The 24,422-nt window shown below is 40.7% G+C and overlaps 2 protein-coding genes across 3 annotated transcripts; one reads left to right on the top strand and one right to left on the bottom strand.

Moving 5' to 3' along the window:
* Positions 1-895: 895 nt before the first annotated feature.
* Positions 896-9,270, bottom strand: tacr3l (tachykinin receptor 3-like). Its single transcript, XM_062517886.1, has 5 exons — positions 8,581-9,270; positions 8,057-8,245; positions 7,367-7,517; positions 2,914-3,110; positions 896-2,391 (listed from the first exon to the last, which is right to left on the bottom strand). The coding sequence occupies exons 1-5, from the start codon at positions 8,946-8,948 to the stop codon at positions 2,094-2,096; spliced, it is 1,203 nt and encodes a 400-aa protein (XP_062373870.1). The 5' UTR covers positions 8,949-9,270; the 3' UTR covers positions 896-2,093.
* Positions 9,271-17,828: 8,558 nt separating this feature from the next.
* Positions 17,829-24,416, top strand: LOC134061985 (N-acyl-aromatic-L-amino acid amidohydrolase (carboxylate-forming) B-like). 2 transcript variants are annotated; one of them, XM_062517865.1, is made up of 7 exons: positions 17,829-17,978; positions 22,027-22,262; positions 22,519-22,714; positions 22,880-22,973; positions 23,084-23,191; positions 23,357-23,469; positions 23,824-24,416. In XM_062517865.1, exons 2-7 carry the CDS (start codon positions 22,027-22,029, stop codon positions 24,034-24,036), a joined length of 960 nt encoding a protein of 319 aa, XP_062373849.1. In that variant the 5' UTR covers positions 17,829-17,978; the 3' UTR covers positions 24,037-24,416. The 2 variants fall into 2 exon arrangements, with proteins under 2 accessions (XP_062373849.1, XP_062373840.1); XM_062517856.1 differs by lacking the exon at positions 17,829-17,978 and adding an exon at positions 18,300-18,455.
* The last annotated feature ends 6 nt before the right edge of the window (positions 24,417-24,422 follow it).

Genomic DNA, 24,422 nt, shown 5'->3' with positions numbered 1-24,422 from the left:
TCAAGATTCAATACTGTTTTTCATGTTCCTATCCAAACAATAATACCCCTTTTATTTGTATCATGTGCTGTCCTTACACACCCTAGTCTGACAGTGTAGTGACTATGTCTGGGCAGAGACACAATGTCAACATTTGGAAGAGTGTGTAAGATACTCAGGTCAGGAGTCATGTCCACTGATTCATCTGTGGACAGTGTCATGCTAAATGTTGCATAGCTTCTGTAAAGAATGAGTCATACGTGTGTAACCATGCAGGGCCCCATGGTTACCGGCACCCTTTATGGAAGAGGAACAGAAAATGACTTGGTCAGTGTTTCCATTCTTGGAATTAGGTGGGTGGACGGATAGGTGTGGTTTGATGAAGTGGAGATGAATTGTCGGCCTAATGTGACGTTTTTATGGTGTTTATGAGATTAGTGCTGTGGGGTTTTTCTGACGCTGATATCTGATCATTCAGATAGGGGGCCCGATTTGGAGGCTGGGCCTCAGACAATATTTCTCATGACTGTAAAACATGCATTTGCTGTACAAGGAACATGTGACAATCTACATAAACCAAAGTGTGAGAGCTCTCCACCTTGAGCTTCATTCCACACCCTGCTTGAGCCTCATTAGGCAGATCGTACTGGGCCACAGGGGCCTGGAGAATCCCATCTCCTCTTCTCAAGGACATGGAGAGAGAGCCAGCTGGCTAAATGGCAGTCTCATTAAACCGCTGCACTAATCAGTCAAATTGGAGCTTTTTATAGGTAACCAAAAACAGCCGGTTGCAGTGTTTTACTGTGATCAATGCAGTTCAATTTTTCAGAATGCAACACCTTTATTGATTTACAAAATCAGTTCCATTTTATCACAAACACAACATAATTGGAGTAATTGGAGTAATTCTGCTTAACATCAGAATTACTCCAATTACAATTTTAACTCAAATGCCATCAATGAAACTGCACGTACTGAACATATAGAAAGCGTAGAACTGTTTTTTTTTATCAAGAAAAACCTCAACATCACATAAGACTGTGACTTAGAAGCCTTTAAATACCACACACAGTATTAACGACATTCACATTTTATAAGGTACAGCTGGCCTATATTCAGTCAGCATTTAATAGCAAAGTATTGCAAGTAAACACTTCTTTAACGGCTTTGTAAAATGCCACAACAAAACCTCAGACAATCATTTGCCTGTTTTGCTGTTCATTCACATGTTTCATTCAGACAAATTCATATTCACAAAAAGGCACAATACACATATTGGTCCTTCTACATCAAAAGCAGCATTATACATTCAGATAAAATGACGCAAAGAAACACTGAATCACAACACCATTCTTTCTTTCTGTCTTTAGGACTGACAGGCCCAGGTACATACAGTATTCATACTTTGAATATTCATTCAAATGTTATTTTTTCTACAATGAAAAATCCCTTGACACCATTTAAACAACTTGTATGCATCTATACCCCCTCTTTGATTTACAAAACGTAATTCTTACTGTGAGTTCAGACCAAGAGCGACCAAAGCTGCAAAGTCGCTTTTGACGCTGGAAAATGCAGCGTTAATTATTTTTATTTTTTTCGCACAAGTCGCTCATGATGTGAGAGATTTGAACGTTCGATTTCGTTTATGACATCCACACAAGCGAAGCACGCCTGCATTCTGATTGGTTGTCAGCGTTTTGCAGCCAAAGCGAATCATATCTAATTTGCATAAAGTTAAACTGTTTTTATTTTTTTTTGGTCGCTCTGATCGCCCAAATTTTTATGCTGGTCGCTGGGGTCATTTTGGTCACTGTAGTCGCTCGTTCCCATTCAAAGTCAATTACTTCCGGCAATTTTGCAGCTTTGGTCGCTCTTGGTCTGAACGCACAGTAATATTGGAATAATTCATCCAAGGTCGTCTACAAGTTGACACATCATAATTACTGTATAGGCCTATAGTCTTCACGTTCTACAAATCACCTACTGTTCATTTTACTTGTGATATGTATCTTAACACGTAAATAAACACCTATTGAGCATATGGAAAAGGTTAAATCATTGATGTTTGCTGGAGTGGGTCTTCATGAAAGACCGTGGGTATTTGGGTCTCGTCAGCGGAGGTGGCCTGCTGTCACGTGCTCCTGTGGCCCCTGCAGATCAGAGACGGCCGGTGACTCGCCCTCTTTAGTGCTGCCGTTGGCGACGCCTGCTTGACCAAGCGGGTTTCCAGGCTTGTCACGGTTGCGGCTCCGGTCATCGCCATGGAGGCTGGTCTCGACACGGGACAGCGTGCACATGCTGCTTTGGTTGCGTGGCTCCAGGCGAATAGCACGCAATTCCAGCTCATCTGCACTTGACACATGCACCAACGGGCACCAGCGGAGTGCTTGCTTGAACCCCGCCCGAAACCTAGAGCCAAGAGACACGATTACTCATGGGGGGGCCTTCATTACCATTTTAGGTCATTTTTGCAGATGAGTTGTCTCATCTCATCAAGTAATGATCTCATAGTCTCTCTCTCTCTCACACACACACACACACACACACACACACACACACACACACACACAGAGAGAGAGAGAGTGGAAACTCTCTATTTGAGAGTGCCCCCAGGGCTGTAACTTGTGCTAACAAAACTCTGTGTGCCCCACCCACAAAATTACTGCACCCCCTGCTGGTGAAATATGAAACCGTTTCTGGAGAGGGCACAGTGTGCATGAGGCTGCCACAAAGCTGGAGATTATGAGATTGTGTTAGTTTGCCTTAATTAGAGGGGTGTTTCTCTCTTTTTATATCTCTGTGAATGTGTGTTTAAGTTGTGTGTGTGTGTATGTGTATGTGTGTCAGTGTGTGTGTGTGTGTGTGTGTGTGTGTGTGTGTGTGTGTGTGTGTGCTTCTGGAGGATTTATTAATGAAAAAGTGTGTTTTCACCTTCCATTGAGGCAGCAGTAGATGATGGGGTTGTACATTGTGGAGCTCATGGCCAGCCAAAGCACAAACAGATAAACCTGCTGAATGGACTTCAAGCGGAGCAGCCTTTTATTCCGCACAGTCACGATGAAATACACATGGTACGGCAGCCAACAGATGGCGAAAGTCACCACCACCACAATCATCATCTTCACCACCTTGAAGAGAAGAAGTGAATATGGCAGATGAGACAGACTGATGGAAATGTTAGTGAACAATGGCGTTTCTAACTAACATCTTCTTGGACTCAATGCCAGACAACAGAAACAAGGAGATTTTTAAGAAACAAGGTGCAACGAGCATGTGTGATCTCTTGTATACTCACTGAGAAGAAAACACAAATATGGAGAGAGAGAGAGAAAGAAAGACAGAGAGAGAGAGAGAGAGAGAGAGAAAGTGTGTGTGTGTGTGTGTGTGTGTGTGTGTGTGTGTGTGTGTGTGTGTGTGTGTGTGTGTGTGTCTGTGTGTGTCTGTGTGTGTCTGTGTGTCTGTGCATGTGTGTAACAGGGTATGGAAGGAGTGTGCAAGCAGCTGAACTGTGCTTTGGTGGTTTTCTCAACAGGCGACATCATTACTCTTCACTAAATGAGAACCCTGCAGATGGTGTGTGATGGCCTCCCCTGAAATGCTTTACAATAATGACACTTGCTGAGTAGCCTAACAACAAGTGAAGATAATAACTACTCCAGATGAAATGCACCATGAAAGCCTGAAAGGGGAAAAAAGGACAGATTCACATCATGACTTCTTTGTCTTTTCTGAGTCTATGCACCTGCACAGCAGAAGCTCAACAAAGCAAGACACATCACAATCAAGAGCTCCATTATGACCTGCATGTGCACGCTGCTTGGAAATAACACCTGCCATTAGGTTATGATGTAGAAGATACTGTATGAAGAACTCTTTTCCAAAATACTATACATGCATTTCTGAAAACATTAATAAGTCATATTATTTACTTGTGTATTTCAGGTAATATCAGCAAAAGCACAGTTGTGTTGTTTTGGTATGTTTGATGTTTTGTGTGTTTGAAGATAATCAAATAACATACATATGAAAATGCATTCGAACAGAGGATACAGTATTTTGGAAAATAGCTCTTCATATATTTCGTAGGAGGCTCTAGATCAAATGTATCACACTTGGCAATGTATTCCAGTTTTGTGTGCATTGACCTTGGGTGTCATGAAAGGCGCTTTAAAAAAAGGCATTATTATTATTATTATCTCATTTCAATTGCCATTTCTAGTCTAAATACATGAATACACGTTCAATATGTCACACACTGCTAAGAGTTCACCCTGATCTCATCCTTAGATGATTATATGCGTATATGGTTGCATATACGCATATAATCGCCCCCCCCCCCCCTTTGTCCAGGATTGAAGCAGAAGAGGAGAGAATATGACAGGGCTGCAATGCCCTCAAAAAAGAATGGAGTCATTTACACATGAATAGCGAAAGGCGCCTGTGCACCAACGCCAAACACTGAAGCCACTGCTTTGAGAGCCATTCAACAGAACGTTAAAATTCATGGGTCTGGCCACAGCTGATAGCGATGGGTGGATAAAGCGCGTCAAGTGGGGCTCTAAAGGCGACATTCTCTCATTTCAAATCAATAACCATCGGTACACACATGCTCACTGCTTACACATGCTTACACCCAGTCCTCACATAAGTGCTAGTGTGTGTGTGTGTGTGTGTGTGTGTGTGTGTGTGTGTGTGTGTGTGTGTGTGTGTGTGTGTGTGTGTGTGTGTGTGTGTGTGTGTGTGTGTGTGTATGTGTGTGTGTGTGTGTGTGTGTGTGTGTGTGTGTGTGAGTGTGTGTGTGTGTGTGTGTGTGAGTGTGTGTGTCCATCTATTCTAGGGGATATACAGATGCATAAAAAAAAAAATGGAATATGTATTTGGAAGAGCTATTTTTCCCCCATAATGTATTTCAACATTTTTTTTTAAATCTACAGTATTCTACATTCATTACATTCAAGCTTTTTTTGTTTTAATCTTGATCTTAATATTGATGGTTATGGCTTATAGATCATGAAAATATCTCAAGTATCTCAACATATATTTAATAAAGAATTCATAATACAGAAATGTCAGTCAAACTAAGAGCTCTAATCAGCTCATTACTGTAAGTCAAAACACCGGCAATGGTTTCCTGAGCGTTTAATCTCAATCTGGACTAGGAAATTTACTTTTCCATAATTTTTGATGCACCTGTAGAGAAATCAAGAGAGAAATTGAGAAAGAGAGAGTACAGAAGCATTAAAACACCTTACGATGATCACCTCAGTTGTCAGTTTCCATCAGGTCAGCACTGACCAGTACACTCTGAGCACACCGCCTGCATATTTCCACCAAAGATTCCGAAGCGGAGCTCTACAATCTTTGATTTCCACTATGAAAGCATCTGATTTTCATTCCCAGTCATTTTACAGTCCTTTACATCACAGCTAACACAAGATATTATTATCTTAGACAATTATTTATTGGGACGGTGGCAATGAATGAGGCTTTTTAGCCATTTACATGAGGGACTTTTGGGGTGTTTTTAGGCCATTTGTACAAGTACAGAGACTCCAGGAACAAGCCTTGAGCATGTCCTGCAGAGCTAGCTCCACGCACAGTGCCAGAGGACTTTGATCCCTGCTAACTCCCTGTCAATGCTAATATTTTGCAGGACATGACTGGGTGGATCCACATAACTGCTCTGGGGGAGGTTGGCCTCCCTGGGTCTTGGGGTGCCAATGGAGGTCATGGTGCGTTCCTGTCATAGACAGACACACTAAGCTGCTAAAGGTTAGCAATGACGCACCCACCATCAAGGCAGGTCACAGTGGCCAACTATCTGTGTGAATACAGACAGATTAAGGGGTGTGGGAAAGCTGACGTTTGCTCCATACATACAGACCACTCATGCCATAACCAGCCAGCGAATACAGGATTATGTATTTCAAAAGTGTGAGTACATTGACACAGTAACGATTTAAATTTGGGGACATTCAGAATAATGTTGCACTGATCAATGTATGAGATTTACATTTTAAATCATTCTAACAGGCTTTTCAAACTCAAATTTAAATATTTCGTTTTATAAGCAAACTGTGTATGCATCTTTCAGATACCTACTTTTGTTTTCTCTCACAGGTCATATTATGGACTAATTACAAACCTCTCAGCGGCCTCAAAAGCTGTGTTTATGGTAGGCCAACAGAGGTCTTGTGCCCATTGTAGCTAGCTGGGCATGTGCCATATGGTATTGATACTCTTTGGTCAATGTGTATGCGCTTGGGGCACCGCATTTGTATTGTATGTCTGCTTATTGGAGAGAATGCAACATGAATGAATGTAAATGAGCATACTATATCAGGCTCTAGTTGATCAATGGCATTTGAACATGCCCTTTCATCTTGAAGAAACCTGACACAACTGCTGGTCCACATGGTATTGATGAGAATGATGCAGAATACATTGAGCATTTATTTTTGTGCCTGAAAGGAGGCCTAAAGGTTTTCCTTTTACTGGAGTTCTGCCTTAGAGAAAAGAGGGACAAACAACTCCACTTCTATCATTTGTGCAGGGCCAACACCTCACAGTGTGTCTTTCTTCACACCCCAACCCCTTTTCCTGACTTCATCAGCAAGAAAATATGCGCTTTGACCTTGGAAGAATGCTTTAGATAGGATATGCCCATTTCCACTTTGTCACTCGAAGAACACTGTTTCCTGTGTTGGACACTCTACTCGCCAAAAGCAACGTGCAAAAACAGATTAAGAACGAAATGAACGAAATGTCCTCCAGGGAGCTAGAAGGTGGAAAAAATCTAAAGTGAATTCTCACACTAATCCATTAAGACAAAAGCAATGGCTCTAGTTTTTCAGGAAGACAAGACTGTCATTAATACAAACTCATTTTCCTGACTCAGAAAATAAAGAACTCCTGGGTAATCCCTGCTTTAGAGACAACATACAGTAGAAAGTGTTTTTTCTAAACCCTCACAGCTGTCCCCGTAGACCTTCATCATACGTACAGAAATGACCTTAATCCTTGTGCAAAATGAGCCCTAGAGAGCACCAACAATAGTCTGCCAAAGCATAACAGGATCACAAGCACAGAAATAGACCAGAATATAGGCCTATTCATCTTGATGCATTCAATTGGGGGTCAGTTTGGACAAAACAAAATCAAAATACTGCCATTACATCAATCATGGAATTAAAAACATCTATTCCCTGTCTAATAATCCAAATCTCCGTCAATCTTTTCCTGGATAGCATAGAATGACAGGGCAGGGAGAGATTGAATTAATTGTTCAAAGAGTGGATTTTACGTGATTTACATGACATGATTACAGGGCACAGCATGCTGCTCAGGACTGACATGTCTCCTACTGTAGGCACGCACTGCTTACCTTTCTCTTGGCACAGAGCTGGTCATGATAGTTATCTGATGAGTCTCCAGGTATTTCTGCACCCCACAGTGTCATCCCCACAATGGTGTAGGTGATACCCATTACCACCAGGGGGAGCATGTAAACCAACACAGCCACAATGATATGATACCTGTGCAGATAAAAAAAAAAACAGGTGGCTAGGTATGACATTTTGCCTAACCATATCAACCATGCATTTCAACAGGCCCACATATCTCTCTGTACAACTTTCATAATCACTGATTCTATTTCGTATTACAAAAGTTCATGTTTTCCTGGCATTTGTTTGATTGATGTCCCTGTGATATATATCTGCTCTTAATGTTCCCAAAAACATGGCTTGATTTTCTTTACCTTTGTTGGCCCAAATGACTGTGTGTGACTAAAGTGTCATGCCATGGATTGTTCATGGCAAGGTAAGTGGGCAGGAACTGAAAAAGCCACATGGACATTTATCCTCCACAACAGTTGCAAAATGTTTTAGATCAGTATTTGGAGAAATGACAAAAGACAAGCATGAGGGACAATAAGCCAGGAGGATATCAGGGATATTGATCCTGAGCTCCAATCCCAACAGTGTGGAAATTGAATTAAAATGGTGAGATAACATATAGCGTGAGGATGCATAGCTATGGCGAACTGAAAGGAAGGGAGGAGTTTGTGTCTTACATGAAAGGATCATCGGAGTGTCTGGGCCACGCCACATAACATACTGTTCTCTGGGGTCTCTTCCAGGTGGTAGAGTAGTAGCAGAGGGGGAAGGCCAACACAACTGCCAACGCCCAAATGCACACTATCACAACTTTAGTAGCAGTGGCTGACAAACGGGGCTTCAGAGGATGTATGATAGCCATATACCTATACATAAAAAAAAACAAACATAAACATCACAAACAGGGACACATTGACTATACATGTAAGGTCATTCACTTGAAAACTGCATCTTTATTGCTGTCTCTTTAATATAATAAGTACTATTTGGAATCCTTGCATCTCCAGTTCATCTTTCACAGTCCTAAGCAAAAATATAATATTATGCATTGCAAGGCAACAATTAAAATTAGACTAAGTCGTAGACACAAGACATGACGTTCAGTGTACCAGCCTTATTCTTCAAATACACATACTGTATGATACACAGGCCACGCACACTGACAGACATTGCGAAAGTACTGGAGATGCAATGCTCTTACCTGTCAACAGCTATAGCAGACATGGAATAGATGCTTGCGAACACAGCGGCGACGGGGAAGAAGTTGTGGAACTTGCAATACGCCTCTCCAAAGTACCATTCGCCGTGAACGGCGTAAATGAAATTAATAAGTGTGTTGAAGGCAGCCATCGAAGCATCAGAGAATGCCAAATTAAGCAAGAAGTAATTTGTAACCGTTCGCATTCGCTTATGAGCCAAAATGATCCAAATAACAATTAGATTTCCAAACACAGCAACTGCCACCACTGAACTGTATGCTACTGACCAAAGCGTAACTCGCCATGGAGGCTGAACAAACTGATTCGTGAAGTTACGCGTAATGTTTGATTCGTTCGATGACCCAGCCATTCCCTGCGAAGTATGCTCTAGTCTGGGGCACAAAATGTTTTACGTGGAAATTGTTGTCATCAAAAAAAAATCCTTTGCCAGATGTGTTGGATAGTCTATATAAGAGTGCAACGCTACAGGCTGCATTCTTGGGTCAATTTAGTCATTAAGGTTTGTCCCCAATGTGAAAAAAAAATGCCCATCTGCCGCTGCGTAAAATTCCGAAACACCGACGCCTACCAGACTTTTCGTGTTGTGGCTTTCACAGCTTACGCCTCAGTGAGGTCCCTCGCGACTGATCAATGGGGTCCTCAAGACACAGCCTGTGTAATGACTACATTGCACATCCTCGACTGGACATATTGGAATTACATATACAGTAACAGTTCATCATCAGTGAGGAGCGCTTCAACACTCCCTCCGCGACCCCAAAGCGCGCGTGCACACGCACATGTGAGAGGGAGGTGGGAGGGGATCATAAATTCTACTCATTACGCACAACCTGTAGGCCGATTTATCAGTTTCTTGTTTCACAAAGGGAACAGGTGACTTTTTAAAATGTGTTATGAATGGAATGCAAACAACTGTCAAAAGCCGTCTCCACACCTGCATCTTTTTTTTTTTTTTTTCTGGAAACATGGATGGAGCAACACAGATTTATCACTATCGAGAATATGAGACATTTGAAAGTTTCTTCAATAATTGTGAATGAACTCAATGGAATACTTAAACTCAAAGCTTTGTTGACAGTTTTCCGGTCATGCTGTTATCTCAGGACTGCACATGGTCGACTTCTTCCCCACACCTGGACAGGCCAATAGATTCTCAAGACATGTTCAGAGAGATATCATTGATCTATGGGCCATTCATGTTCCAAGTGATCAGTTAATGAAAGACAGCAGCAACTACTGTGCTTTTCTGCTCTCTTAAGCCTCAAGTTATCTGTCCTGGAACCCAAGTGTCTTCTGCTCATCCTGTTGTCTGTTTGGAAAGCACTTGGTGCCTCTGATTCTGGCTGCCATAACAGATCATCCCTCCTAAAAACTGTGCTATTTCTGGGGGATAGTCAAGTCCTCAAGTGGCGAGTGGTTCTGTTCCGGTTTATACCAATTCCAAGTCTGGCTATCACCAGACTGAGCTCAATCTTTTGAGATCGAGCATTAAGTCTGAGGAGTCTGCGCTGTATTTCTACTGCACAAGAGGCGTGATCAATGATTGTAATTAAAATTACTCTGTATGCTTGGGTAGTCCTTCAACCATTCAGACCAACGATCCGGGTGCACCAGGTGGATAATCTAGTTTGTGATTGGTCCCTGCAAATTTGTAACGGAAGCAGGAGAGGTAAATCTGCAGGTTTCTGACCTGCTGGGTGATATCCAATCGCCAGCCGATCGGGCTCAGAGGAACTTTGACAAGGAGGATTTGTATCTGAAATCAAAGGAGTTCTAGGCAGACTGCATGACATCAGAATAGCATTCAAATTATTTTGTACACCTCAAACACTGAGCACAACAACATAGTTGACAAAATTGACAAAAGAAGCAATACCCTGTGAATTTAGGCTGTTGATATTTCTTTATGACACTCTTATTATATATACCATAATGGTTTGGTATAAGAACAGGCATGGCAAGCCGCATCCTAAACAACTTTATTTGTGTGTAACCTGCAAGAGGACACACTAGTTAATTGACTGGCATACAGGTTGGGAGACAGGATACAGCCCACAGATAGACAGGGGCCCAGGTGCAGAAAAGGCTTTCATCCCTCTATGTGGCTGTCATCCCATGGGGCCTCCACAGATGCTGCAACCACAAGGGGGAGCATTAGTCATAACATCTCTCTCTCTCTCTCTCTCTCTCTATCTCTATCTCTCTCTCTCTCTTTCCCTCTCTCTCTCTGGGTGTGTGTAAACCCAGGCAAAGCAAGGAAGCATGTTCCTCTGTCATTTAGGCAGGATTATGCACCTGTTAATGAGTTTATTTGCCTGGGGTGCGCTGTTTTCTATTCTTTAGGCTGAAGTGTGGCCAACCGCTACTTAATTTGATGCATCGCGCTATGGTCTGTGCATGATCAGGCTATCATAACAGATCTGTTTACTGACGCATTTTTGGCACTGGTGTTGACAGCTTTCTTCTTTTCATGAAGAGTTTCATCTCCCATATAGTCAAGTCATCAAATCATCTATAATCCCACCTTGGTTTGTGGCACCCACGTGGATTTGGTCTTCATATTAGTTCACATTAAATACACATTGTTTACCTCTGATTTCAACACAGATTCTCCAATGCCTCATGTATATGTTCCTGTTTCAGATCTCTTCTGTTTATTTTTCAGTGTTTCTCTCTGTATTCCAAGTAAGTGTTGTGACCTTATCACCACATTGACAGCAACAGTAAATTCATAATGAGTATTACATGATACTGTATATTTTATAGTGCAAATGTTGTTTCTCGTGATAATCTGATAGTCAATCTACATAGTGGTGTGGCTCAAGTGACTCGGTTGCCTCTCTTAAAACACAGAGCTGCACCCACACAAAATCAGCACCAAGGTTTTCAGATGACAGATGTACAGTACACTCAATCAGACTTGTAGAAAGTGTGGGTGCTAGTGATGAATGACAAAACAGTAGATATTGGTCTACAGTTATTCAGACCTTGTTGTTTTTAAGAAGTGGTTTAATAATTGATGCAGAGCCATTAACTTGGTAATAATGAGATTAATTAACTAGATTGATAGATAGATAGCTGTGAGTGCACTTGTTAACTGTTTCAAACAAAGTAATTGTTCTAATTAGTATTAATTAATTGTTCTATAGTATTAATCAAATTGGAGAATATTTGCCATTCTAGCAGCTGTAATTTTTATCGCTCTGCCCAGGCAAAGTGATCACTTGATATCTAACCTTCAGTTTATGTCAAAATGACATCAGAGGGCTGTTGCAGAACACCATATCACCACACCACTGTATCTCACAATAGTTTATTCAAGAGATTCAGAGATTAGAGATTCAACAGCGCTTTCAATCATACAACAGTTATGTACGGTCAAACTATTTATTATTATTTGATTGGATGAGAGACATTACAGAGAGTGGGGATTTTCCTAGACTTTCCTAACTCTGACTATTATCTGTTACTATCAGTGATCACAGCCTATGGACTAATGCTCCATCAATTTAAAACTAGAACTCTACATTTGTGCCAATGGCCGAACAACAGCTGTGGGTATGATACAGCAGTAAAGTTAGTGTAATATTTAACATTTTATCAATCATTTACCATTCAAAATAGAAACAGTGGACTAATGTCTCTCAAGCAACCTGCCGGGCTTATCACATCGTTGTTCTATTCGTTTTTAAACATTATCTATAGCATTCTTGAAAAGTTTCTACAAAATTGTAGCAGAACTTTCCATACCAAACAAGGCTTGTGACCCATGTGACATGAATGAACTATTATGTTGGTTTGATGTAATGACGTCAACTGCCCAGGACGCACAATGACTTTATATTTGAATAAATAAATAAATAGATAGATAAATAGGTACAAATCATAGCAATGATATATTTGGAAAAATAAGCCTTGTGGCATGTGAGAGACAGTCTCTATGTTGCACATCTGGTTATATGTGATAAGGTCGGCTGGTCAGGAAGAATATATGGATTGATATTTTAAAAAGAAAATGCTAAAAAAAAGCATGCACACAAAGATAAACAAGGCTAGCATGATGGTCAGTCTCTATATTGCAGAGTCGGTTTAGAAAATCCAGAAAATAATAAAAAAACAAAAACGGCAAATGGTAAATGTGAAAATTAAGTTTACAGGATAGGATGTTAGTCTCCATGCTGCAGTTATTTTGTTTTAATGTTAAATGTTGAATGTTTCACATAAACCTAACTTTATCATGGTCCTTTACCAACCCCACACTCACTTCTTTAAAAAATCCAACGTTTCAGGTTCCGATGCCACTAAAGCAGTTACCATATGACGCAATGCCTTGATCAAATGTTAAGCAAAACATATATCAAGAGATCTCATTAGTTTGGCTATCACCTAGCTCAATGTTTTGAGATTGAACATAAGTCTGGGGAGTCTGCACTTTAAATCTACCGCACAAGAGGCATGATGGGTAGTCCTTCAACCAATCAGGCCAACGATCCGGGCGCACCTTTTTGATAAGCTAGTTTGTGATTGGACCCAGAAGATGTGGCAGGACAGATAGATGTGCAGGTTTCCAGCCTGAGCTGCAGGACGAAAATTCAAATCACCGGCAGATCAGGGTTTACTCAGCAGCATACTCATTAAACAATTTGAAAGTATTTTCCTACAGAATACGTTTCCTGTTTACAACCTGATATGTAACTATTCCTAATTTAACGCTCCAAATAGAAAAAAATGCAGTGTAAAATGTTGATTTTGTCTGTAAAATGTATCAGTATAACAGTGTTTTGTCATTTGGGGATATCAGTAATGGGTGAATTGAATTATCATAACCAATTCAAATGCCTCTCATTATGAAAGTATTAATTGGTGCTGCTGACAATGTTTCCCTGAGTTTTAGAATGCAACAGTTGAACTTCATCATAATCTCCTGTTTGTGAGCACTGACCCAGCTAGCATCCTTACTCTCCAGCTGCATCTATTCCCTTTAATGGATGTGTCACTGTGCTCAGTTTTTCCTTAAAAGTGATTGCACTTGAGTCGCTCTGTTCACAAATAGACCCTATTGTCCATAATTACAGTATATGCCAGAGAACAGGCTGGGATAAATAGCTGATTTCGGCCACCTTGATTGCTACTCCTGCTGATGCTACCATTGTCTTAGTGAGACTCTCTCTCAGTATTTCCTGAGTTTGAGAGGACAGCTGAGACCAAGTTAGCACCAGTATCTGTCATATTGTGATGTCCAAATGAAAGGGTGATAAATGGTACAGTGTGTGTGCATATGTGTGTATGTGTCTTAATATTTGTGTCCATAAATTAACCATAAATAAATGGTTCAAATGTACATGTGTATTTATTAACACATTAAATACCAACAACAGACTCAGACTCACTCAACAGACTCACAACTTGTGTTTGTAAATTTTTTAACAATGTATTTGTCAGCAAATTATTTGCCCAACAAAATTTGTTGGGCAAATACATAGTCATAAGAAGACTCCAACCCAAAATAAATTTGATATAATAAAATATGTTCAGAAATATGTTCAGCATCATAATATTGGTGAAGACACTGCTTAGACTGATATCTTGCCTAATGTGTTTTACATTTTTACACACAGAATTGTGTGTGTCTTTCTGCGAGTGTAAGCATGCATTTGTGCATCTGTGTGTCTCCGAGTTGCTCTGTCAATCTGGTAAGTTGTCTCTAGAGCCTGGTGTTCGTGTGACTCATCTAACAGGATTACAGAGCTAATTAAAGCATTAGTCTCCCGCAGCTTGAGCTGGTGCGGGGAGACAGAGAGCGATGAGCAACACGGTGACAAAAAACTGAAGAACTGGGCGCAAAATGAAGAGGAAGAGAGATCCAGAGGTACGATTTAATGTGACAGAAGTGTCACAAAGGAGTCCATTTTGAGCTTGCAATTTTGTCAAGTTAATTTCGTGTGGCTATGAAAAGCTTGATTATGCTGCCTCTGGATTTGCATATGAAAGGTGCAGCCTGCGATTGTATTGTATTGTACAATTTGGAAATACTTCCTCACTGTCTTTTATCTGTCCATTCTGTGTGTGTGCTCAAAGCACATCTGTCTTTATACTGTACATGTCCTGGTGCTGCACATGAACATGATGTATTGCACAACAAGGTGGCTCTAGTCCAACTAATCAGCATGTTGCTACAGGAGCATGGAATGATGGGGTAATTTGATTGGCAGTTCAGATCAAATATCAACATTTTGGCAGAATAGTAGAATGCATCTTGAGGGCTACAATCCTTTAAATCTTTTCAATCTTAGTGTCAGAGTGCCCTCCACATTGGCACCATGAAGCTGACAAAAACAGGTAAAAAGCGAATTAGTGATTTATCTTCATCTCACATAAGGAAAAATCCAATTATGTTTCAACAAAAACACATGTGCTCAAGTTGTTGGAACCACCAGAATGGCTTTTTATCCATTTATATTCAAGTAAATCTTGCTTATAGCTCCAGTGCAGTCAGGATCAGGTCTGAGTTAATCAGAGTGTCCATAAGCAGTGGTCCATGATTTTCTGTTTCATTTACTGTAGATATAGAAAACAATGAAGTGACACAGAGGTCAAATCTGCTTGTCAGGAGTCATGTGAGATCACCAAGCAAGATGGATGCATAGTTGGAGCGCTCCAGTAAACCCATCAAAGTTACTCGAAATTCGCTGGAAAAGTGTGCGCAGTCGACATACTTATCTTTATAAGTGGATATTACTGTAATATGGTCTTAGTGTGTGATGGCTTGAATTGTGCACTGTGTCGTCATCGAGAAGAAATACTGAAATGCCCTAGTCATTTTTCAACGTGGAAAAGACCAGAGAATACATAATTCAAATGAGATGAAAATGTGCTTATCTTTGAAACTGAAGGAATGGACATGTTACAGTGTAGTTACTCTTGAGTAATTCGGAAGTTCGAATCAATTGGGAATGCGAAAACGTGTCTTGGACAAATGTCCGTGTTAATCTTCTCACCATGCGCAGTGGAAGAGACAAACAAAAATCCATAACTGTATTTAGACACAGCCACGAGTTGAGCTGCAAAGCGTGCTCTGGCAGCCCCTCATTGGCTGCCCGAACCAGTAGGAGGCATTCCAGACACCCGCTGGAATGTTCAGTTATGTCACATACAGGAACTTTGTCTGGAATCAGGTGCTATTGTCAGAGATGAGATGAAAATTGACCTCTTTGGCAACAAACACTCAATGCAAGTCTGGCAGACATAGAAGAAGGACTAGCGAAAAGAATCCCATGCCTAGTGATACATGTGGTGGAGGGTCAGTGATATTGTGGGCCTGTTTTCACTCCCAAGGCCCAAGGAAAATCATTAGGGAGAAGGTATCATGAACTCCAAGAGTACACTAAAAGTGGGTCATGACTGATAATCCAGCCAAAATATCCAAAACAGTTATGCCAGATCACAACAGAAAGTGAAGACAAAATTAAGCTTCTGCCATGGCCATCTCTGGCCTCTGATCAGAACCCCATAGACAAAATGGAATGCACGTACAAAATCTCAAAATGATTTTTTTTACTATCTGAAGAGACTCTTCTCTTCTTTATGGAATGCCAAAGGATATTATTAACTGTTTTACTGGCAAAGACAGGTTTTGTAACTTTTAAGAAAACAGGATATTGGTGAATGAAGCCCATCATACTTAGAATGTGACTACTTAAAACACAGAGTACACAGAGGTTGAAGATTATGGTCATTTTTCAAATGAATTCTATGGAGATAAAGTATTCTCAACAACAGCCCTATAGATGGACGCCACTTGCACACTGACATTAGAGTACAATAGTTCCCTTACATCTGCAGTGAATGCCAGTGTGGTGGGCAGAAGGGAATATGAACACTCATCCACCTTTCTTTCAAGACTCCACAGATAGGCTCATTTGATTTTAAAGATCAGAGAACACGATCTGAGGAAGATAAACGAAAACTTGTGCTTGTTTAATCATTCAAGTGGGTTACTTAAGGTAAACTACGACCTTGCTGCAAGCACATCGGTTGCAAGTGAAAAACAGTCCCAGCCACACACAGTTGTTGAGTATTTGACCAACAACTGGGGGGGGGGGGGGGGGGGGGGGGGGTTGGTGTGAAAATGCACTAGCTGGCTTTTCTGGTGAGAAAAACAATCAAATCATTGACAGCATTTATTTGGTTTCCTCTTTAAACCAGAATTTGTGGAGCAATAAGCTTTATAACTGCAATCTGTCTTTAATGTTGGCACCCAATGCTTTGTACCAATCCAGCTTAACCAGGAAACCACTGACATTTAGTTAGCTGGCAGAACCTCCTATCCAAAGCCATCTGGAGTGCTCTGAAAAAAAGCCATTTAAACAGACAAGCACTCGGAGGAAATAGAATCCTTGCATTTGGCATGGTTATTGATACACTTTGCCAAATGAGTTGTCAGGATACATTGTCGATTAATTATACCATGAAGTGGTTGGGCTACAAATGAATTCACACAGGGATTTCCATTTGAATGCTTGCAGGAACATCTTAAATCAAACCTGTTTGATTCAACTCTCCATTTTATTTTATATGGATTAGGTGAATGTGCACATACTGTATGTTTCAGTGAGACTAATTTCATTAATTTGAATATTCAAAATATACATAGATTTACATGGATACATGGATTTTCCTGAGGTAATTCTGCGTCTCACCCCATCTGTGTTTAGTGAAGACACAGCACACAGCGAATAGTGAACACACACAAACTAAGAGCAGCGGGCCGCCCCTGGAGAGCAGTTGGGGGTTAGGTGTCTTTCTCAAGAGCAAGGTTCAACCACTCCCCCCGCCCACATTTTTCCTACCAGAAAGGGATTGAAGTACCATCCTCCGGCCACAAGTCTGATTCCCAAACATTTTTACCACGGCCGCCCCATTATTGAAACGTTGAAATATGCAAAGTCAAATGATACAGACTTTGTACATGCCTGTGTAAATGTCAGTATTAGTATCAAGTCTTCAGAGTGTCATCAAAGTCTATGTATATCTTCTGCACAAACATCCAAACTATATGAGATCTCTCTGAGAGAGTTCCACAGCCTACGTGTTGTAACGTGTGATTCCATGGCCCAAGAGAAGAAGTACCGCATACTGATCTTCTTCGATGACATATTTACAATCCTTGTGCCTCAGGATCCCTCTTGTCCCCTTGTTGGAATGACTCAGCAGACTGACTAGGCAGGGTTTGCTGACAGGAAGCATGCTGGTTAATGTTACATCACAAATCTTGAATGGCCTGAAATCTGACCTGGGGGCAGGGACGTGCTTGTGAGGGGACTGGGAAGTGAACACACGGAGGTGGAGACGAGAGGACAGACTTGGGACAAAGTGGAAGGTAAGTGCAGTGGGTGAGCTGAGCTGAGCTGGCTTGGGCTGTTGTCAGACACAACACCACTAACTCTGCTGTGTGCTGCAGTTTCTGGGTGTGCGTGTACAGTGTGGGTCTGCGTGCACATATTTGTCTGGGTGGTTCACAGATTTATCTGTGTGTGTGTGTGTGTGTGTGTGTGTGTGTGTGTGTGTGTGTGTGTGTGTGTGTGTGTGTGTGTGTGTGTGTGTGTGTGTGTGTGTGTGCGTGTGCGTGTGTGTGAAGGAGAGAGAGAGAGAAATAGAAAGAAAGAGAAAGAGAGACGGCATTTCAGTGCAGTATGGCATCATGCAAGCTCAGAGTGCTGTTTGAGTTCAAAGTTTGGTTTGTAAAACAGATAAGCAACCCAGACAGAGACAAAAAGAGTGCACAGTAGGGCACAGATGTGGGCACACATACAAAGAAGACAGGAATGACATACTGCATATTTCGTCCTTTAATATGGTGAGGCAGTGTACCAATCTGTTGTTTTATTGGTCTGTCTTGGGTCAGTCTGCAGTATACAAGAATGGTTACAGTACATTACATGTCATCAGCAGACATTAACAATATGGTGTTCAGTCAGAGGTGATAATTCTTCGTAGAAATGTGCTGTTGTGATGCATAACAATTAAAACAAACCCTGGAAGTTAAGTGTCGTGAACTCAGGGATAATTAGAGGACTATAGCAATGATTGAGTAAATTGTAGTCATTTACAGTTGCAATGAGTGTTACATGGTTTCATGGGAAATTACAATAATACCAGTATTTGAAATATCTCATGTTTCCTAGTCTTTGGAGTGTGATCAAGTTTATTAACTCGGGAAAACAGAAGACAGTGGAAATTAGAAACTGTTGGAAGCAGCCTATTCACCAGCCAGTGAGACATGAGTTGAGTTAACAGTGAATACATGTTTTGTGCAGCATAGGTGTAGATAGGGCTGCTCGTCATATATTAAGTTCTGTTCAAATGTTTTCCTTTACAAATCGCACTCGCCTGAGTCATCTCATATTTGTCTAAAGTATGTATGTAGGCCTAGTGCAATGTTTGCAAACACATACAAATACATGTAGCTGACATGCCATATTCAGAGTAAGAGTGTTGAAGTTGAGAAATTAGAAAAACATCTTCAGATAACACATTACATTAACTTCAAGTTCTGTTATTTTGCAAACAAAACCTTGATGAGCAGCAAATCCGATGTCAAACCCACAGCCCACCGTAGAATATTTTGAAACTTTATGGTTGAATGTGTGTGTGTGTATGTGTGTTCTCTTCTTAAAGCCACACTAAAGCACTTTTCTCTGTTGCATGCTCGCTATTTGTTTATCCACCAAATAACGATGTCCACAGACAAGGTAGAGTATGTTGCATGCTTTTATGAAAGCATGATGCGTTGTGACATCGAAGCAAGTCAAATTTGTGGTTACTTAGGTTATAGAGGGCTGCAAAGTGAATGCCGAAGTGCCGTTCACCCTGTTAGGAGTTGATGAAATGATTTTGGAAACATTATGTTAAGGTACGAAAAACTCTTTAGTGTTGCTTTAAAGCAGCACAATATACTGTAGTTCTCATACCTTGAAGCAATATAATGTAGTATTTTATTTAACCTGTTAACCTGACAATAATGGCTCCAAACTCATTTTGATGCCACACTAATTTACTACAAGAAGAATGGTGTCTCTGACATTGTTAATGCATACCCGGAACACCAGTTATTGTGTAACATTGTTGTTGCAGGCAGGAACATGACCCTTTAAGTTGGTTTTATATTAAATCGGCACCAACCTAAATGGGTAGCCAGCACATTGGAAATGAAAATATGAATTCTAACATTGTGTTACTTTAAAGGAACCCCATGCAATTTTGTGAATTTATTTGCTGTTTTCTTGCTTTCTTCACTCAGTTTTCTCTACAGAGCTCCCCTATACTACAGAGCATATTATTTTACGACACTTCTCACTCAGAACTTTCCTTGTTCCTTACGCCTACGGTTTACTTGCTTTCTGCTTCTTTTCGCCAGCTCCATCGCTAGCTTGTTACAAACTCTATTGCTACCTTGTTCTAGCCAGTGCCTGGCGTGTATGTGTGAGTGCCGTAAAGCAATTCATTACATCACAAGTCCGCGAGACTTTCTGAGGCCAGTGGCTCACCGAACCAACATTTTCCACTCACAGATGTTATGGGGAAGTGTGATATTCAACCCGCAAAAAGTCATATAACAATTAATTCCAGTGACTCAAAAGCTGTTGAGTTAACGTAAATTAAGCTGAAAAAAAGTTCAACCTTAAAATAACAAACTTCAAACAAATTTTGCTTTTATGTACAATACTGTATGTGTCATGTTTGGGTGTGGATACAGAAAAGGTCTTTTGTGTACATCTTTGTACTTTTTGTTGACTGGGAGATATGGCTGACCAATTAACAGACGCCATAATGAGTTACTTGGTTGTGTGTGTGTGTGTGTGTGTGTGTGTGTGTGTGTGTGTGTGTGTTAGGGTTAGGGTTAGGCTTAGGGACAGGTTTAGGGTTAGGGTTAGGGACAGGGTCAGGCAAGGCAGCTCTGCCTCGAGGTCAACGGTGTCAGTGCTGCCTTGGAGTCAACGGTGGGCCCTGCTGCATTACTGTAAGCAATAACATCCCTCAGTTCAACTGGTAGAATTAAAGCGCTAACAATATGAAAGTAGTGGGTTTATAGAGAGCAGATTATGTCTGAACTGAAGATCCCCACAAGGAGGATGGAAGGTGTGCGAGGGAAAAAGAGGGAGAATGGATGTGTATGCAACCAAGACCTGTTTGAATGTAATGTCAATTATTTATGTTGTGGATATGTTGTCTTAACAAACTCTGTTCATGGAATTGTCTATACAGTCTGTTTTATTGGTGAGACAGAAGGCAATTTTCATGCCTGACATGACAGTAAAATCTATTCTATTCTATTCTATTCTATTACCGTAGTGTTTACAGGTCACCATGTTTCCATTGTGTTAGCATCTAACTAAACTTGAGATGCCAGAAACACCTCTGACTTTAACCATTACAAAAGCTGCTCTACCTCCCAGTGACTATCTATGCGACTAACTCAAGACTAAGTCAATGAGTCAGTTCTCTATGTCATTTTGTCTTTACATAAGTATGCCTTTTAAATAATTTGTTCACTTGATCAGCATGACAATTTCCTAAAGTAACAGCTTCTGATGACACAGGATCTACATGCAATGTATCTGTAAGACTGTGATTCCCTGTTGAGAGAGGAGGCTGGCTGTGTTTGATTTAGACGCCCTGTTGAGATGGAAGGCTGAGTTCTTGTCATGCTGTGATTTAACAGCAAATCTCACAGCAGTTTGAGGAAGACAAACAAACAGAAATAGGCTATTTGTCACACGTGGATCCCAGATGTTTTTCATTTGATTTTTCATTTTGAAGGAGGTTAATAGAGGAACTTTCTACATTCAGGCGAGAGGTTATGTTTGAGTCTGTCAAAAAAAAAATGAAGGCACAGTGAACTTTATGACCTGTGGTATAATGCAGGCACAGTGAACTTTATGACCATGTGGTATAATGTAATATTACAGGATCATGTAAAGTAATTTGAAATATTACAAGTGCAATCTAAATGGGATTAGGGATATGTCTGGGAGATTACTGTATATGATAGTTTCCTTGGAAACGCGCAAGGGTCTTGGAGTCACATTCACATACAGTACTTTGCATTAGAGGTGTGTCCTCAATAGCACTGAACGAAATGGCCCAACATATCAATGGGTTACATCAACTCCATATGAAAACCTTTTCATTTCCTGAGCACGAAAATGTTATCAATGGCTCACATAATGTCTCTCGCATAATTCCTGACAATACTAACTCAAGGGTTCTATACAATACATTCAGTGTTTTGTCTTCTGGGGTTGTGTATCAATTAAAACAAAGTGTGAAAGATTAATTGTATTGAAAAAATAACAAGCAAGTGAGTGAGTGTGTATGCATGTATCTCTTGTATCTGTGTTTATCTGCCTTTGGTTGTGTATTCTCAGATGGAACTGTTAACTCTGCCAGCCTTGCATCGCATGGCCATCTGTGGTGGTACCCATGGCAACGAGATGACTGGCGTGTACCTGGTGCAGGAAATGGCAAGGCGGCAGAAGGAGGAAGGGGAAAAGGCGTGGCCTCTGCCAATCAAGCTAGTGCTTTCCAATCCTCAGGCCATAGAGCAGTGCAGGAGATACAGTGAGGCAGACCTCAACCGCTGTTTCACTAGCGCCATCCTCAGGTGAGACTGGGCACATGCAGGAGATGCACATGACAGTCAAACAAACCTAGGCCTGACAGATACTGATATTTTTAGATTTTTGTCCAACTTCTATTCTGTGAAAAGTTGTATTGCTTTTTATTACAACCGTGAAATTGGACATGCTTTTGTGTGCATTAAACAAACACAAGTACTTTCCCATGCCATGCCTAACATCTGTCTCCATTCTACTCCAATGTCTTCTTCTTGAATAATTATTTTACATATTTTCCAATAGAACGCCAATCACAGACAGCTCTCCTTATGAGCTAAGGAGAGCACATGAGCTAAATGCCCTCCTGGGTCCAAAAGAGAGTGAAGAGGCTGTTGACATCTTATGTGATCTCCATAATACCACGTCAAACATGGGAGTTACACTCATCTCCTACTCTTTGGATGAGTGGATCAGTCTTCACATCTACAAATATATAAAGGCAAGGCAAACATTTCCCTGAGCCTGTGATTTGCTGCTCAGAGATCTACAGTGCATTTCATATATTCACATAAAGAAATAGCCTACATTCCAATATGATTTCTCGCCGGAATTGAAGTTTAATTTAATTAATTCAATACAACTGTAATGTTCACTTCATTTGCAGATGAAAATGACCTCAGCGCCGGTAAGATTGTTCATGGTAAATATCCCCAATGATGAAGCATACTCCCTAGAGTCTGTGGGCAAGAACGGCTTCTGTAAGTCATCTGCAATTGGTTTATTCTTCATTACATTTGTGTTTGTGCTACCTAGTTTCTAAATGCTTTGAGAGTCAAAGTTATGCATGCTTGCTGTGGGTCTTTTACAGCACTAGAAGTGGGTCCACAACCACATGGTGTGCTCAGAGCTGACATTTACAATTATATGAAGGAGGCCCTTGATCTAGCAATAGAATGGATAGGCCTTTTCAATTCAGGTAAGGAAATATGTTGCATCTTAACTTGCCATATTCATAGTTTTGTTTAGAAGCTTATGGTACATTTTGTCATTTCTGTAATTGTGCACTTTGAACAATGGACACTGACCACAACCAATCAAATTCGAAGTTTCGCATTTTACTGTGATGTGATGTCTCTCCCAGGTACTGTGATAGAGGGTGGAGAGGTGGAGGCATATTTGTTTCATAAGAGCATTGATTATCCTCGAGATCCTGACAGCCAACAAATATCAGCTGCCATACACCCTCAACTGCAGGTTTGTCATGGAACATCCCAGGCCTCATTTCAGATAGATCCTGGCTAGAGCCAGATCAGTACAGTAGCATCAGCTGTTTACATGGAACAACTGCTGGAGGGATTATTCATACTTTCTCACAATAGATACAATAACAATATTCAACCATGTTTATCAAATCATATTAACAAATGATCAGAGCCGATTATGGAATTATCAGCATCATTTCCAGTTTGACACTAACAGCGATGAAATAACACTATGCAACATATTGATGCTGACCGCATGAAACTCAAAGAGATCACATTAGTACATGGAGCAGGAGACAAATGGAAATGAACGCATTACATAATGGATAACCTCTGCACCCTCTAGGACCAAGACTTCTGCTGTCTAAAGCCAGGTGATCCCATGTTCCAGTGCTTCTCTGGGGACACCGTGTGTTACAAAGAGGAGGAGTCTCTCCATCCTTTCTTTATCAATGAATGTGCTTACTATGAGAAAGGCATTGCATTCCATCTGGCTCGCAAGGCCACCGTGAAGATTCCCTCAGTGAAAGTGCAGATTGAGGACAGGGGGACGAGTTGATGATCTCAATGATCAACAAAACTCAAAACTATGCATAAGCTATTGTAACCAAGCTTCACTCACATTGCACAGTATATTGGCCAACTTGACCACATCACCTCAGGGGAAACAAATGTAAATGTAGATAGTTTTTTCTCAATGCATTTCACAAATAAATGTCATATATCGTATATAATGTGATATATCCTATACAATTTGCAATATTTTGTGATTTCACAAGAATATTTTCTTATTTGCCTACTTATTTCAAATGCAAATAGATTATTACTCTATTTGATGTCACAGAAGCTATCAGCAGCATCAAGTCTACTCTGTTGTTGTGTAAAGAGCCCCTACCCCAATCATAGAAAAACACCCAAAAAGCCTATTCGCTGGACAAGGGGGAA

This window comes from Sardina pilchardus, chromosome 2 (assembly GCF_963854185.1).
Source record: "Sardina pilchardus chromosome 2, fSarPil1.1, whole genome shotgun sequence".
NCBI classification, from domain to species: domain Eukaryota; kingdom Metazoa; phylum Chordata; class Actinopteri; order Clupeiformes; family Clupeidae; genus Sardina; species Sardina pilchardus.
Note: the sequence above shows the minus strand (reverse complement) of the source record. Positions and strands in the feature narration are given on the sequence as shown.

What these genes read in the sequence shown, in the direction of transcription:
- tacr3l (XM_062517886.1), bottom strand. Translation starts at nt 8,948, where the DNA reads ATGGCTGGGTCATCGAACGAATCAAACATTACGCGTAACTTCACGAAT. An exon ending in TCTGCTATAGCTGTTGACAG is followed by an intron (nt 8,246 to 8,580) that starts GTAAGAGCATTG and finishes TTTTATGTATAG; the next exon opens with GTATATGGCTATCATACATC. An exon ending in AGCTCTGTGCCAAGAGAAAG is followed by an intron (nt 3,111 to 7,366) that starts GTAAGCAGTGCG and finishes CTTCTCTTCAAG; the next exon opens with GTGGTGAAGATGATGATTGT.
- LOC134061985 (XM_062517856.1), top strand. An exon ending in TTCACTAGCGCCATCCTCAG is followed by an intron (nt 22,263 to 22,518) that starts GTGAGACTGGGC and finishes ATTTTCCAATAG; the next exon opens with AACGCCAATCACAGACAGCT. An exon ending in GATAGGCCTTTTCAATTCAG is followed by an intron (nt 23,192 to 23,356) that starts GTAAGGAAATAT and finishes TGTCTCTCCCAG; the next exon opens with GTACTGTGATAGAGGGTGGA.